Source organism: Sardina pilchardus, chromosome 17 (genome assembly GCF_963854185.1).
Source record: "Sardina pilchardus chromosome 17, fSarPil1.1, whole genome shotgun sequence".
Classification (NCBI taxonomy): domain Eukaryota; kingdom Metazoa; phylum Chordata; class Actinopteri; order Clupeiformes; family Clupeidae; genus Sardina; species Sardina pilchardus.
The window spans coordinates 19,195,388-19,207,887 of record NC_085010.1 but is presented as its reverse complement, the minus strand read 5'-3'; the positions used below and the strand labels follow the sequence as shown (position 1 = coordinate 19,207,887).

The 12,500-nt window shown below is 47.3% G+C and overlaps 1 protein-coding gene across 3 annotated transcripts in view; it reads right to left on the bottom strand.

Moving 5' to 3' along the window:
• LOC134061843 (dedicator of cytokinesis protein 9-like) overlaps positions 1-12,500 on the bottom strand; it is an 80,055-nt gene that overhangs the window by 48,104 nt on the left and 19,451 nt on the right. For all 3 annotated transcript variants that reach the window (XM_062517640.1, XM_062517641.1, XM_062517642.1), the window contains 8 exons: positions 9,168-9,250; positions 7,763-7,832; positions 6,255-6,350; positions 4,776-4,910; positions 3,013-3,187; positions 1,545-1,600; positions 215-289; positions 1-75 (listed from right to left, as the gene is read on the bottom strand). The exon at positions 1-75 is cut by the window's left edge and continues 66 nt beyond it. In XM_062517640.1, the coding sequence (XP_062373624.1) occupies positions 1-75; positions 215-289; positions 1,545-1,600; positions 3,013-3,187; positions 4,776-4,910; positions 6,255-6,350; positions 7,763-7,832; positions 9,168-9,250 (765 nt within the window). The remainder of the gene's footprint in view (positions 76-214; positions 290-1,544; positions 1,601-3,012; positions 3,188-4,775; positions 4,911-6,254; positions 6,351-7,762; positions 7,833-9,167; positions 9,251-12,500) is intronic.

Here is a 12,500-nt window from a genome sequence, read left to right as displayed (position 1 = left end):
TTTGACGAGCACACGCTTGCCAAACTTTTCCTCAAACTGCCGCACATCTGGTTCAATGCCTGAGAAATCAAGTTTCTGTAAACACACACACACATACACACACACACACACACACACATACAGAGTTGGCCAATCTTTCTTTTCTGACAGATCAAAAATAAATGTAATTATTTTTTTCCTGCACAGATTTTCAGTCAGGCACTGGTGTAGACACCTGCGTGTCGGGGTCCAGGGTGAACAGCCTGAGTCGGGTCTCGTTCCTCATCTTGGTCTCGATGTCTCTGGCACTCTGACAAAACCATGAAGAGAAAGAAGAAAAAAAACAAAACAAATGTGGGTGCTTGGGGAAAAAGCTTTCCCAGGATTCACATGGGTTAGTGTCTGAGAGAGCAGAGCTGGGAAAAACAGCACAGAGAAGGGGGGAGAGAGACAGATAGATGAAGACAAAGAGAGTGAGAGAGAGAGAGAGAGAGAGAGAGAGAGAGAGAGAGAGAGAGAGAGAGAGAGAGAGAGAGAGAGAGCGTGAGCTTTGCATCTGTTGGCCAGCTGTCCAACCTTTGATCCAGGCAGAGTTTGAGCACCTGACAGGCTTGTGTGATTCTCCGCAATGCTGTTTATTAATAGTAGGTTATGCTATGACTGTATCAGGTTGCATTATATTGTGCTAATTTACACTATCTGTCATTTCACTTTGGTCTGCCCAATACAAATGAAATATGACACAGTATGACAGATAGACAGAGGGGAGAGAGAGAGAGAGAAAGAGAGTGTGTGAGAGAGAGCGTGAGAGAGAGAGAGTGAGAGAGAAAGAGTGTGTGAGAGAGAGCGTGAGAGAGAGAGTAAGAGAGAGTGAGAGAGAGAGTGAAACAGACCGCTATATAAAAGTGTGAGACAGAGCTGTGCGAGGAGACAGAAGGAGAGAGACAGAGACAAACGAGGAGAGGAAATGACAGTAAAAAGACAGACAGAGAGAGGGAAAAAAAGGGGGAAAAAAATAACGAGACGAGCGCGTACAAAAAAAATGAAGAGAACCAGTTGAGAAAACACTGGGTTATGTCCGAGTGAGAAAGAACGCGATGCAGGGATGAAGAGAGGAAGGCTGGGAAAACACAAGACAGGAGAGAGGAGGAGAGAGGTGGAGAGAGGAGGAGAGAGGTGGGGAGAGGGAGGGGGAGGTAGAGAGCACTGTACAGTACATGAGGAGTGGTATATTATTACTGTAAAAGGGTGTGTGATACAGGGTTGTGTTTTCAGCTGCTTTTCCAACCCCTACAATTCAGTAGCTCTGGCCTGTCAATCACAGCTCATGAAGGGGCAAAGTCAAGACATTAAGCAAATGAAGTGCTTAATACCCCCAACACACATACTCACCCACACACACACTGACAGACACTATGCATCAGTATGTACAGTATGTGCGTGTGTGTGTGTGTGTGTGTTTTAGAGAGAGAGAAGGAGAGAGAGAGAGAGAGAGAGAGAGAGAGAGAGAGAGAGAGAGAGAGAGAGAGAGAGAGAGAGAGAGAGAGAGAGAGATCATTTCATACCTGAAAGCTGTCCTGGAAATTCCCAATTGAGATGTCCGACTTTCCCAGGTCATCGTCTACAGGGGCAAAACCACGCAACACAACACACATTATGAGCAAACCAACCCTAAACACACACATACACTCACACACACACACACACACACACTTGCTTGGGTTCAGTACCCGAACCTGCTGTTTGATTCTGGGTGGCTCATTTGGGAGTCATTTTCCGTTACTTTATTTTCCTAATGTTGATCCCCTCTCTTGTATATTACAGAGGCCCATTGCCCAATAATAAATCCCTTGTATCATTACAGCACAATTTGGCCAAGTCCAGTAAGCCTGTTCAGTTTCATCATCTGGTCTTCTGCAGAGGTAACAGGGAGGAGCAGAGAGAGAATGAGCATTGGGGGCCCGAGGGGAGGTGAAAATAAATAAACAAATAAATAAATAAATAAAAACCTGCTTAATAATGAGGTATCACAACAATTAGCTGTGAGACGGTATGCAGGGTTAGGAGGTGTTAAGAGTTACTGAGCAAGGCGTACAAGTGTGTCTGACTGTGTGTTTATGTGTGTTTGGGTGTGTGTGTGTGTGTGTGTGTGTGTGTGTGTGTGTGTGTGTGAGAGGATCTTGTAAGAGGGCATATTAAAAACATGGGTGGTCTTCTTGAGAACATGCCACAGTGTACATACACACACACACACACACACACGTGTACATAGACAGTAGTGACTAGCCTCTACATATGTTGGGGCACACCCATTCCCAATTAGTACCATCTTGTTCAATAAAACCACAAACTCCTGGCCCAACAGACACATTAAATACACACCCAGCTGAGAGCTCCTGGCACCAATCCTTCCAAGAATAGAAATTACACACCCACACACACCCACACTTCCACACTCACTTCTCACTCACTTCCACACTCACATTCACACACACACACACACACACACACAAATACACACGCCAGCCACCCAAGAATGTGCACTAAACTTGATGTATGAAGGCAGCAGGAATGCACAGCCACAACCACACAGGCACAAAGTATCTACATATTCAGGCCGAATAAAAGCAAGCGGACACACACACACACACACACACACACACACACACACACACACACACACACACACACAAACAAACACACATGAAAACAGATGCACAAACTTAAACTGTTTAATTTGCAATGCTATTGTGCATTCACATTAACATCCTATGCAAGTCATGTCATTCAGACATTGAATTCAAATTCAATTCAAATTCAAGAACTGAATTGGAGTCATTCTCAATGACATTATTACACACACACACACACACACACACACACACACACACACACACACACACACAGACACACACAGACACACACACACACACACACACACACACACACACACAACACACACACACACACACACACACACACACACACAAACACAACACACACACACGCACACACACACACAGACACACTGACCGTCGTGCAGGTCCCCGTTCCTCTTCTCCTGCATGGCGAGCTCAAAGCTGGAGTGCAGGATCTTGTTGAGGGTGCTGATCCACTCGTCCATCTCCAGCTCCGTGTCGGCGGCCAGCAGGTACGTGCTCTTGTCCTGCATCTTGAGCTCGAAGGCAAAGCGCCGCACCTTACTGTTCTGCACACACACACACACACACACACACACACACACAGCACGTTATGTTGAGGTTGAGGTTTATGGTGCTTAACAGACTGGATAAACACACACACACTCTCACTTACGCACACACACACACACACACACACACCATAGCCCCATATACAGCAAAACCAACTACTAGACCACTAAAGACATTGCAGACCCATATTCCTAGACTGGATCACATACACACACACACACACACACACACACACACACACACACACACACACACACACACACACACACACACACACACACACACACACACATACACACACACACACACACACACACACACACACACACACACACACACACATACACACATCATAGCCTCATATACAGCAAAACCAACTAGACCACTAAAGACACATATTCCTAGACTGGATCAACACACACACACACACACACATATGCACACACACAGTGGCAGCCCCAGGCCCATGTTGAGCCGTGTGGAGGATGGCAGGATGATGGATGAGACAGGGCGATCAGACACAAGCATATTACAGTAACATAAGGAGCCGGTGGCAAGAACACCTATTATCACTAGCCTACTGTTGGACAGAGACAGACAGCACAGCAGAGAGAGAGTAAGAGAAGAGAGAGGGAAGGAAAGAGAAAGAGAGAGAGGGAAGGAGAGGGTAGAAACAAGAAGAGAGAGAGAGAAACGAAAGGAGAGGCTGTTGAGAACCAGAGAGAGAGAGAGGACAGAAACAAGAACAAAAGAGAGAGAGAGGGGGAAACAGAGAGGGAGCTTTGCAGTACCTGTTCTAAGAATAATGTTATCCCTGGATAGTTTATATTACTTTCTAAATTGTGCTTACTATCAAAATACTCCCCCCGACAGTCTATCAACCTGAGTGAGTGGGAGAGACCTTCTCAGGCCCTGGGAGAGCGCTCCGATGGAAATGGTATGTACAAGCATAATATTTTGGAGTGGCAGGGCTCTCAGGTCTTACTACACACACAAACACACACATTCAAACACACTCAAACACACACACACACACACACACACACACACACACACACACACACACACACACACACACACACACACATGTATCTCCAGATGGATTCATGGTGCTAAGCAGACTTTGAAACTAGGCTTATCAGAGTTAGACCATGTTGTATTGGAATGGATTTAGTGTGCATGTGTGTGTGTGTGTGTGTGTGTGTCTGTTCACACACAGTATATCTGAGTAGGTCTGCAGCTGCACAATGTGTGTGTGTGTGTGTGTGTGTGTGTGTGTATATTGTACATACGGTACTTATGCATGCACACACACACACACACACACACACACACACACACACACACACACACACACACACAAATACATTCACAGCACGCAGACACACATACACACACACACACACACACAGACACACACAAACACACAGACACAGACACACACAGACACACAGACACACAGACACAGACACAGACACAGACACAGACACAGACACAGACACAGACACACACACACACACACACACACACACACACACACACACACACACACACACCTCAGTCATGCCTCGGGGACAGCCTTACCTGCACCACACCCATACAGGAGTCCAGGAAGATGGTGCCCTTGGGCTCCTTGGAGATCTTCTCGTCCTTGTAGAAGTTCAGGTTGTAGGAGCCGTCACCAAGCTGGGCCAGATGGAAGTACCTCCTCTTGAAAGACTGAGGAGAGGGAGAGAGACACACACATATACATATGTACAGTACACATATACATATTTACACACATACACAGAGGATTTTGTATTCCTTCTATGTTTTGATGTGCGCTATTTTTCTGTACGTTTCAGGCTTTGGTAAATGAGAGTGAAAGGGTGAGGGAGAGAGGTGGGGTGGAGAGAGGGAGAGAAGGATAAAGGGGGGAGAGAGAGGTGAAGAGAGATTGATTATTGGGAAGAGAGAGACATGGATCCTTGAAGGAAAGGTCATGAATGTGTAGTCAGCTGAAGATTGAGAGGAAAGAACATGAACTGAATGGACATCAGAAGAGGCAGAAGAACAGAATGGATGAGAATGTGAAGACATGACACTGTATAAAAGAGGGGCATATCATGAATGGAGTGATTGATAGAAATGATGGCAGGTGAAAGATGAAGAGAACTGAGGGAGGTGGATACAGGGGGATAGAGAGAGAAAGAGAGAGAGGAACAGGAGGAATGAAGGAGAAAAACAACACTGAGTAATTACAAAGTAAACAAAAACAATGGAGGTACAGTATATAAACAGCGCAAGGTCAAGGTCGCGTGGTCTCTGTGCTAAAGTTAGCGTGACGAGAGGCTGGGGCATGGGAACACAGCAAGGTCAACGAGCCTTGAGGACAGGACATAAAGGACAGGAAGTGAGATATGATCTACTTCCTGTTTGATTTGTCTGGCTAAAGAGGTGGAGCGTGTCCGTGTCTATTTATTGATTAAAGGGGGAAACTCCTTCATCCACAAACACAAGCATAGTTTATGTGACTGTGGGCCACCATGGCAGAGGGCCAAGGAGAAGAACTGTGAAATCACTTATAATACCACAGCTGACTATGAGATTCTTTATGTAACCTGAGTTGTGTTGACCGTTCGGCTCAACCCGTAACTTGAACCCGTAACCTGCAACACCCCTAGTGTGTTAGCAAGAGTGAACTAAAACCCATAGGCTCTTGCATCTCCTGCTCTTCAGGCATGGGGAAGAAGGTTAACCTAGTGTACTACCATTACATTTACATACTGTAGAAGTATACTGTGAGAACAAGGCATACTCAGGCACACAGGTGAAAGGCCTGGTGAGGGGCTGGGGGACACAGGCTAGGTTCACATGCCTTTCTGTGTATGCATGTGTGTGCTTGTGCATGCATGTGTTTGTGTGTGTGGGCATGTTTGTGTACGTGTCTACAGTATGTATGTGTGCGTGTGTGTGTGTGTGTGTGTGTGTGTGTGTGTGTGTGTGTGTGTGAGCGTGCATGTGTTTCTCTGTGTGAGTGTGTGTGTATGTGTATATGTGTGTGTGTGTGGGGTGACTCACTCTCATAGTGACACTGATAGCTCCATTCATGTTGCCTTTGTACAGCCAGCCGTGTTTGGACACTCCCCCTTTCTGGGACCCAAGGGATGCTGTGTCCTGGAGAAAACATAGCAGTTTATTACAGAGCACTGATACACACAACACACACACACACACACACACACACACACACACACACACACACAACCTCGAACACACACCCCTGTGCAAAGGCATCCATTTGCCATGTTTGTAAACTGATGAGACAGAACACTGTACATGTCTGGCTAGTGAAAGTGTTGCCGGTCTGTTGATCTGTAGCATCACCTGCAGTAGCAGCATAGCAGGTTTGCAGTTGCACTGACTGACATGTTGCATGCGACATCTGTGTTAATCATATTGTAAATCATCAAATGTTTTGGTGTGCATCAGAACTTGCAAACACTGTTCTAGGTCCTGCACTGAATACATATCTTATCATCTGATGCCTTACAGGGAAGCTACACCAGGCAAGTAACTGAAGCGTTCCATTCACACTGCGTAAAATCCATTATAAACAGACTGGTCTATTGTTTTTGAATGTAGTACACGCTGCTATCACCTCTGGTGTAGCTAATTCCATTGATTATAGTCACTAATTAGAAATGAGAAAACAATTAGAAAATAATTGTTGCAGCAGACCCAATGCAAACAGAACGCTTCAGTTACCTGCCTGGCCCTGGTGTAGTTTCCCTGTTATACTGTATTCTAGGGCCAGTGAATCTGCAGCACTATCTCAGAGACTGGATTTCCCGACTGAAGGTTGGAATGAAATGCAGCCAGTTCCCATCATCTTAATCATTACGTGTAAGGTGGCAGTCTGGGCTGATTAAACACAATCTTCTCCTCATCCTGATTTTATGATAATACCATCAGCCAATCATCACACAAGCTGAACAGGAAGTTCTGAGCTCAGTATCGGGCCAACTTCCTGTCTCTTTCAGCACTGGAAGGGATGGAGGAGACCAGCCGGACACTCCTTTCATCATTTCATTAAGACTTTCATCACCAGTCCCCTCCTCTTCCCAAACACACACACACACACACACACACACACACACACACACATACACACACACATTTTAATTTGAATTCTCTATTTGGATTGGAACGTAGGATAAGTATCATGACAAGATCCACTCCACACAAGATCCACACATACTTCCCACACACATACACAAGCACACAAACACATACTTCCCACACACGTACACAAGCACACAAACACATACTTCCCACACACCTACACAAGCACACAAAACACACACTCTGCCTTCTGCATTACTGTAACACAGAAACAAATGCATACGCGTCCATGTATACAAACACGCATCCCGCATGTACTGTATGCATGCATGAATACACACACACACACACACACACACACACACACACACACACACACACACACACACACACACACACACACACACACACACACACACACACACACTGCTAGGAGAGAACTGTCGGCACCGATCTCAGCATACCTCATCTTTGTCTGCATCTTCGTCCACCTCAAATATGTGTGTGGGCAGCTTGTCTGGCCGAGGGACTTTGCTGTGACGTGACAAAAACAAAACACTGTGGTGAGGAGGTGTTGGATGATAGCACTCATCAATTTAGGCGCAGGGTGTGACCAGGACATTTCTCTTCCAGCTGAGGTCAACATTCAGGCTTTCAGACCCTGGTCAAAACACACCCGTCTCCATCTTTCATAAAACTGGCAAACAGTCTATAATTTTGAGTCCTTACATTGGTAGAGTACAATAGAGGAATGTCGGGTAAGAAATCATAGAGAGAAAAGAAAAGTCTATTCAGTCTGGTAAACAGCAAAACTGTCCAAAACTATCATACTTTAAAAAGCATACTGTAGCTATAAAAGTAACAGGTGTCCATATATCCAGCTGTTCACTTTATGGCTAAGAGCACTATGCTGTGCCAAAGGTCAAAGGTTGCATTGTTTCTGGTGACCTGAAACAAGTGGAACATCTGCTCGCACAAACCTCTGCAACATCTGCCCTTGAGGGCAAAAAAAACCCAATGGAACACATGACACATAGAGGCACATAGAGAAACAATGGGGAACGACAGACACAAGAGAAAGTGAAAGAAGGAAGCAGGAAAGAAGGGAGATAAGGGAGAGGATGAAAGAAGACTGAAGAGCAGACATGGCTAAATAAACAGAGAGCGGGGCGAAAGGGAGAGGACAATTAGGTTAGCAGATCTAATCCTCACTATTGTGTTGGGGGTGCGCCGCACTCTGGGTCATCTGCTCAGTCCAGAAATAACCCAACCTGGGGTCAGACGGAGGAAGTGAGGACAAGAGAGGGGAGGGGGGAGAGGAGAGGAGAGAGGGGAGGGGAGGGGGAGAGGAGAGGAGAGGAGAGGAGAGGAGAGGAGAGGAGAGGAGAGGGGAAGAGGGGGAGGAGAGGAGAGGAGAGGAGAGGGGAGGAGAGGAGAGGAGGGGGAGAGGGGAGGAGAGGAGAGGAAAGGAGAGGAGAGGAGTGGAGATGGGAGGAGAGGAGAGGAATGGAGTGGAGAGGAGAGAAGAGGAGAGGAGAGGAGTGGAGAGGAGAGGAAAGCCTGTATTGTTGTGGTCAGTCCGAGATGAGAGAAATGGACGTGCATTTCCTGCTCTGTTGCTCTGGCCAGCAGGGCTGTCAGTCAGTGGCGTCGGCGTGTCAGAGTCGGGTCGAGGACGCCAGCTGACAAGGAGCCCTCGCCACAATTCAATTACTCTTTCACTCTCAGCCTCTGTCGTCCTTTTTCCTCCCTCTCTCTCTCTCTCTCTCCCTCCCAGTCTCTCCTCTCTCTGTCCTACTTTACGTTAATTGTCTTGCCGATCACCCAACCCTTCTGTTACTGACCCTGGCGGACAGATAAAACTCTTACTTGGGAAGTTGCCGGAAGTCTCCAGAATAATCTTCGTACTTGTAGTTGACAACATGCCAGTCAGAGTTATAGGTCTTGATACACTGTGTGGAGAGAGCATACATGGTGAGGTACAATATTGATTCAGCTACTAACTAACTACATTAGAACCCCCCCCAACACACATACTGCCCCCCCTACCACCCCCTCCACACACACACACACACACACACACACACACACACACACACACACACACAGTGTGTGCACTCACTCAGGCACACCCATTCAAGTTCACACACAGCGCGCACACACACACACACACACACACACACACACACACTGCTACATACTAACTATAAACCAATTACAGACAAAAAAAGTCAACAGAAAATCCTCCAGAGAATCCTCTTTGTTGTTCTTATGACCGAGGCCTCATTCTCTCTCTCTCTCTCATTCTCTCTCTCTCTCTCTCTCTCCTTGGCATTTACTCTCACAAAGAGAGAATGCAGAAAGAAAGACAGCATGAAAGAGAGAAAAAAACCTAATCACACTTAGAGCCGTGGGCAGCATTAGCTGATGCTAATGTCCTAAGGGAGGGAGGGAGGGGGGGGGCGGTCAGGGCTGAGGGGGCCGGTCAGGGCTCTGGGATCTGGACGTTAAAATTGGATTCCCCTCTCTTTGCTTTATTGGCGAGACGGACGCCCGAGTCCCCCCTCAGCACTTCTTAAGGCAATGAGGCAGAGCGCTGCGGACGGGATTAACGTCCAAAAACAAAGCTGGCTCCTCTTCCTCTTCCTCTCCTCCCTCTCCTCCTCCTCCTCCTCCTCCTCCTCCTCCCCTCGTAAATCTTGTTAACGACAGACGCGAAAGCGAGAGGGTGGAGGGAGTGAACGAGGGGATGGATGGAGGGAGCCAGGGAGGGCTCCACGGAGAGGTGGAGAGGTTGGCAAGGATGGAGGAGAGAGTCCGCGGATGCGGGGCAGGACAGAACAGGAAGGAGACGGCTCAGCTTTTAGAGACCTCCGGAGAGATTTGGGCTCCTCATTTGTCCATCATTCACTGGAGCTGCGTGCACTCCGCCCCAACACATTCTGAAGTTGGCAGCTGTTTGGTTGCAGTCTTCAGAATGTCCAGAAAAGCAACTTCCTGCTCCACACACTGCCCAGACTGGACAGACGTTTGGACCTGTCAAAGTCAAACAACTGCACCCAACACAGACCAACAAGCACAGAGTGAGTGATGGGGCACACTGGCCCAACTGCTGATGTGTGCTGGAGTTTGTTGACATGTGTGAGGGCAGGGAGTGCAAGCACTCTTTACCTCTCGCTCCTTTTACTGTAATAATAATAATAATAACAATGCTAAAATAAAATTATTTTTATTATCATTATTATTATTATTATAGAGGTAATATCTCTCCTTCCCCATCTGTCTGTTTCTTTATTAATCGCACTGGAAGTGAACAATTGTCACTTTTGATGTAGAGTGTGTGTGGAATCACTTTTCACTTTTCACCTGCTGCCCTGACTTTAGCCCAAAATTAGTAACCCTCTCTTTAGTCCAGATGTTGCTAAAACATACGTTTTAATTTATTTATGAAAGCTCAAAGACAGTGTGAATAATGTTAAACCGTATGAACCACGTCAGTAGAATTTCTAAGAGTGGCCATTAAGAAAAATCGAGCTCTTCCTCTCTCTGGAAGCCATTTGCATGAGATGCTTAGCATCCCCGCTGAACAAGAGAAATAAAAAACACAAACTGTCAATGACTCCCGAGGCTCTTGGAACAGCATGTGGAGCGCTTTTAACTGAACCTTAAATCATCCAGCGGCGTGTTTGGAAAACAAGGCCGAGTTCGCTACCACCCGGGCGAAACCAGATTTCAGTGGCCGGCCTTGGGGGAACCCTGTGCCTGAATGATGGTCCAACCAAAACGCGTCTTTTTTTTCTTTCTTTCATTTTTTACTCGGAAGGCTTCCCTGGCCGAGGTCCAGCTGGTCTGCAGCTGCCGGTGATGTCATGTTGCATTTGAGTGAGGGGAAGGATCGCTTTACTCCATCTTCTGACTACGCCCAACGCAAGCTCCCAGTGGACACACAGGCCCAGACTGACCCTAACACGAACTTCTTCTGTGCTCGAACACAATGTGCAGTGTGTGTGTGTATGTGTGTATTTGTGTGTGTCTGTTTGTGTGCATGTGAGTTTGGGTGCATGTATGTGTATGAATATACGCTTATGTGTGAGATAATGTGAGTGCAAAGGTTTGGGTGAACATGAGCGTGTGTGTGAGTGTGCGTGTGTGTGTGTGTGTGTGTGTGTGTGTGTGTGTGTGTGTGTGTATGTGTGTCTATTCCACTTGAGGCCCTCTCATAAATGACAAAAAAAGAGCCCAGTACATGGCGTGGTGCCCTAGAGAGATGTGGTGTGTGAGGTGAGCTTGCTAACACGTGCATGCGTGCATCCGTGTGTGTGTGTGTGTGTGTGTGTGTGTGTGCACTCAAGTCCTCCGTGAGTGCGTTTGTTTGGTCTCCAAGCATCTTGGGTGGCATGGTAACCACAGCGAGGAGGGAACTTCTCATCCTTAACCCATCTGGGTTCTGGGGCTTCAGGGGAGCACTCCCTGACTCTTAACACCACCGAGGACCTGCTTCCAATAAGGGCCTGTCTGCTCTCCCCTCTCCCCCGCCTGCAGTCCCTCGGCGTGGGGAGGGAGTGTGCTGATCCAGGGCTGGGGCTGGCAGGAGCACCGGTGGGTAAAGAGCGCTGGTGTTGGCTGACGGAATGTGGCTAATGGGAGTAAAAAAAAGGACCTCAACTGGCTAAACGTGGGATGGGTTTACACGTACTGTAGGGTGAGAGAGCAGCTCAACTGGCTAAACGTGGGATGGGTTTACACGTACTGTAGGGTGAGAGAGCAGCTCTCTGGCTAAACGTGGGATGGGTTTACACGTACAGTAGGGTGAGAGAGCAGCTCAACTGGCTAAACGTGGGATGGGTTTACACGCACTGTAGGGTGAGAGAGCAGCTCTCTGGCTAAACGTGGGATGGGTTTACACGTACTGTACTGTAGGGTGAGAGAGCAGCTCTCTGGCTAAACGTGGGATGGGTTTACACGCACTGTACTGTAGGGTGAGAGAGCAGCTCTCTGGCTGAACAGTACAGCACGTGCTGTAGCTTTGTGCGTAGAGTGGGCAAGAACAGGTCTAAGTACAGTAGCTGGGGTTGGAGCGGAGAGTAGGACAGGGACTAGCATAGAACCGCATGTGTTCTTTAGCATGCTGACATACACACTGAGAGGAACCAGCCATATGGGTTCCTCATTCCTGCTCATTCAGAAAGCTTTAAACAGGCC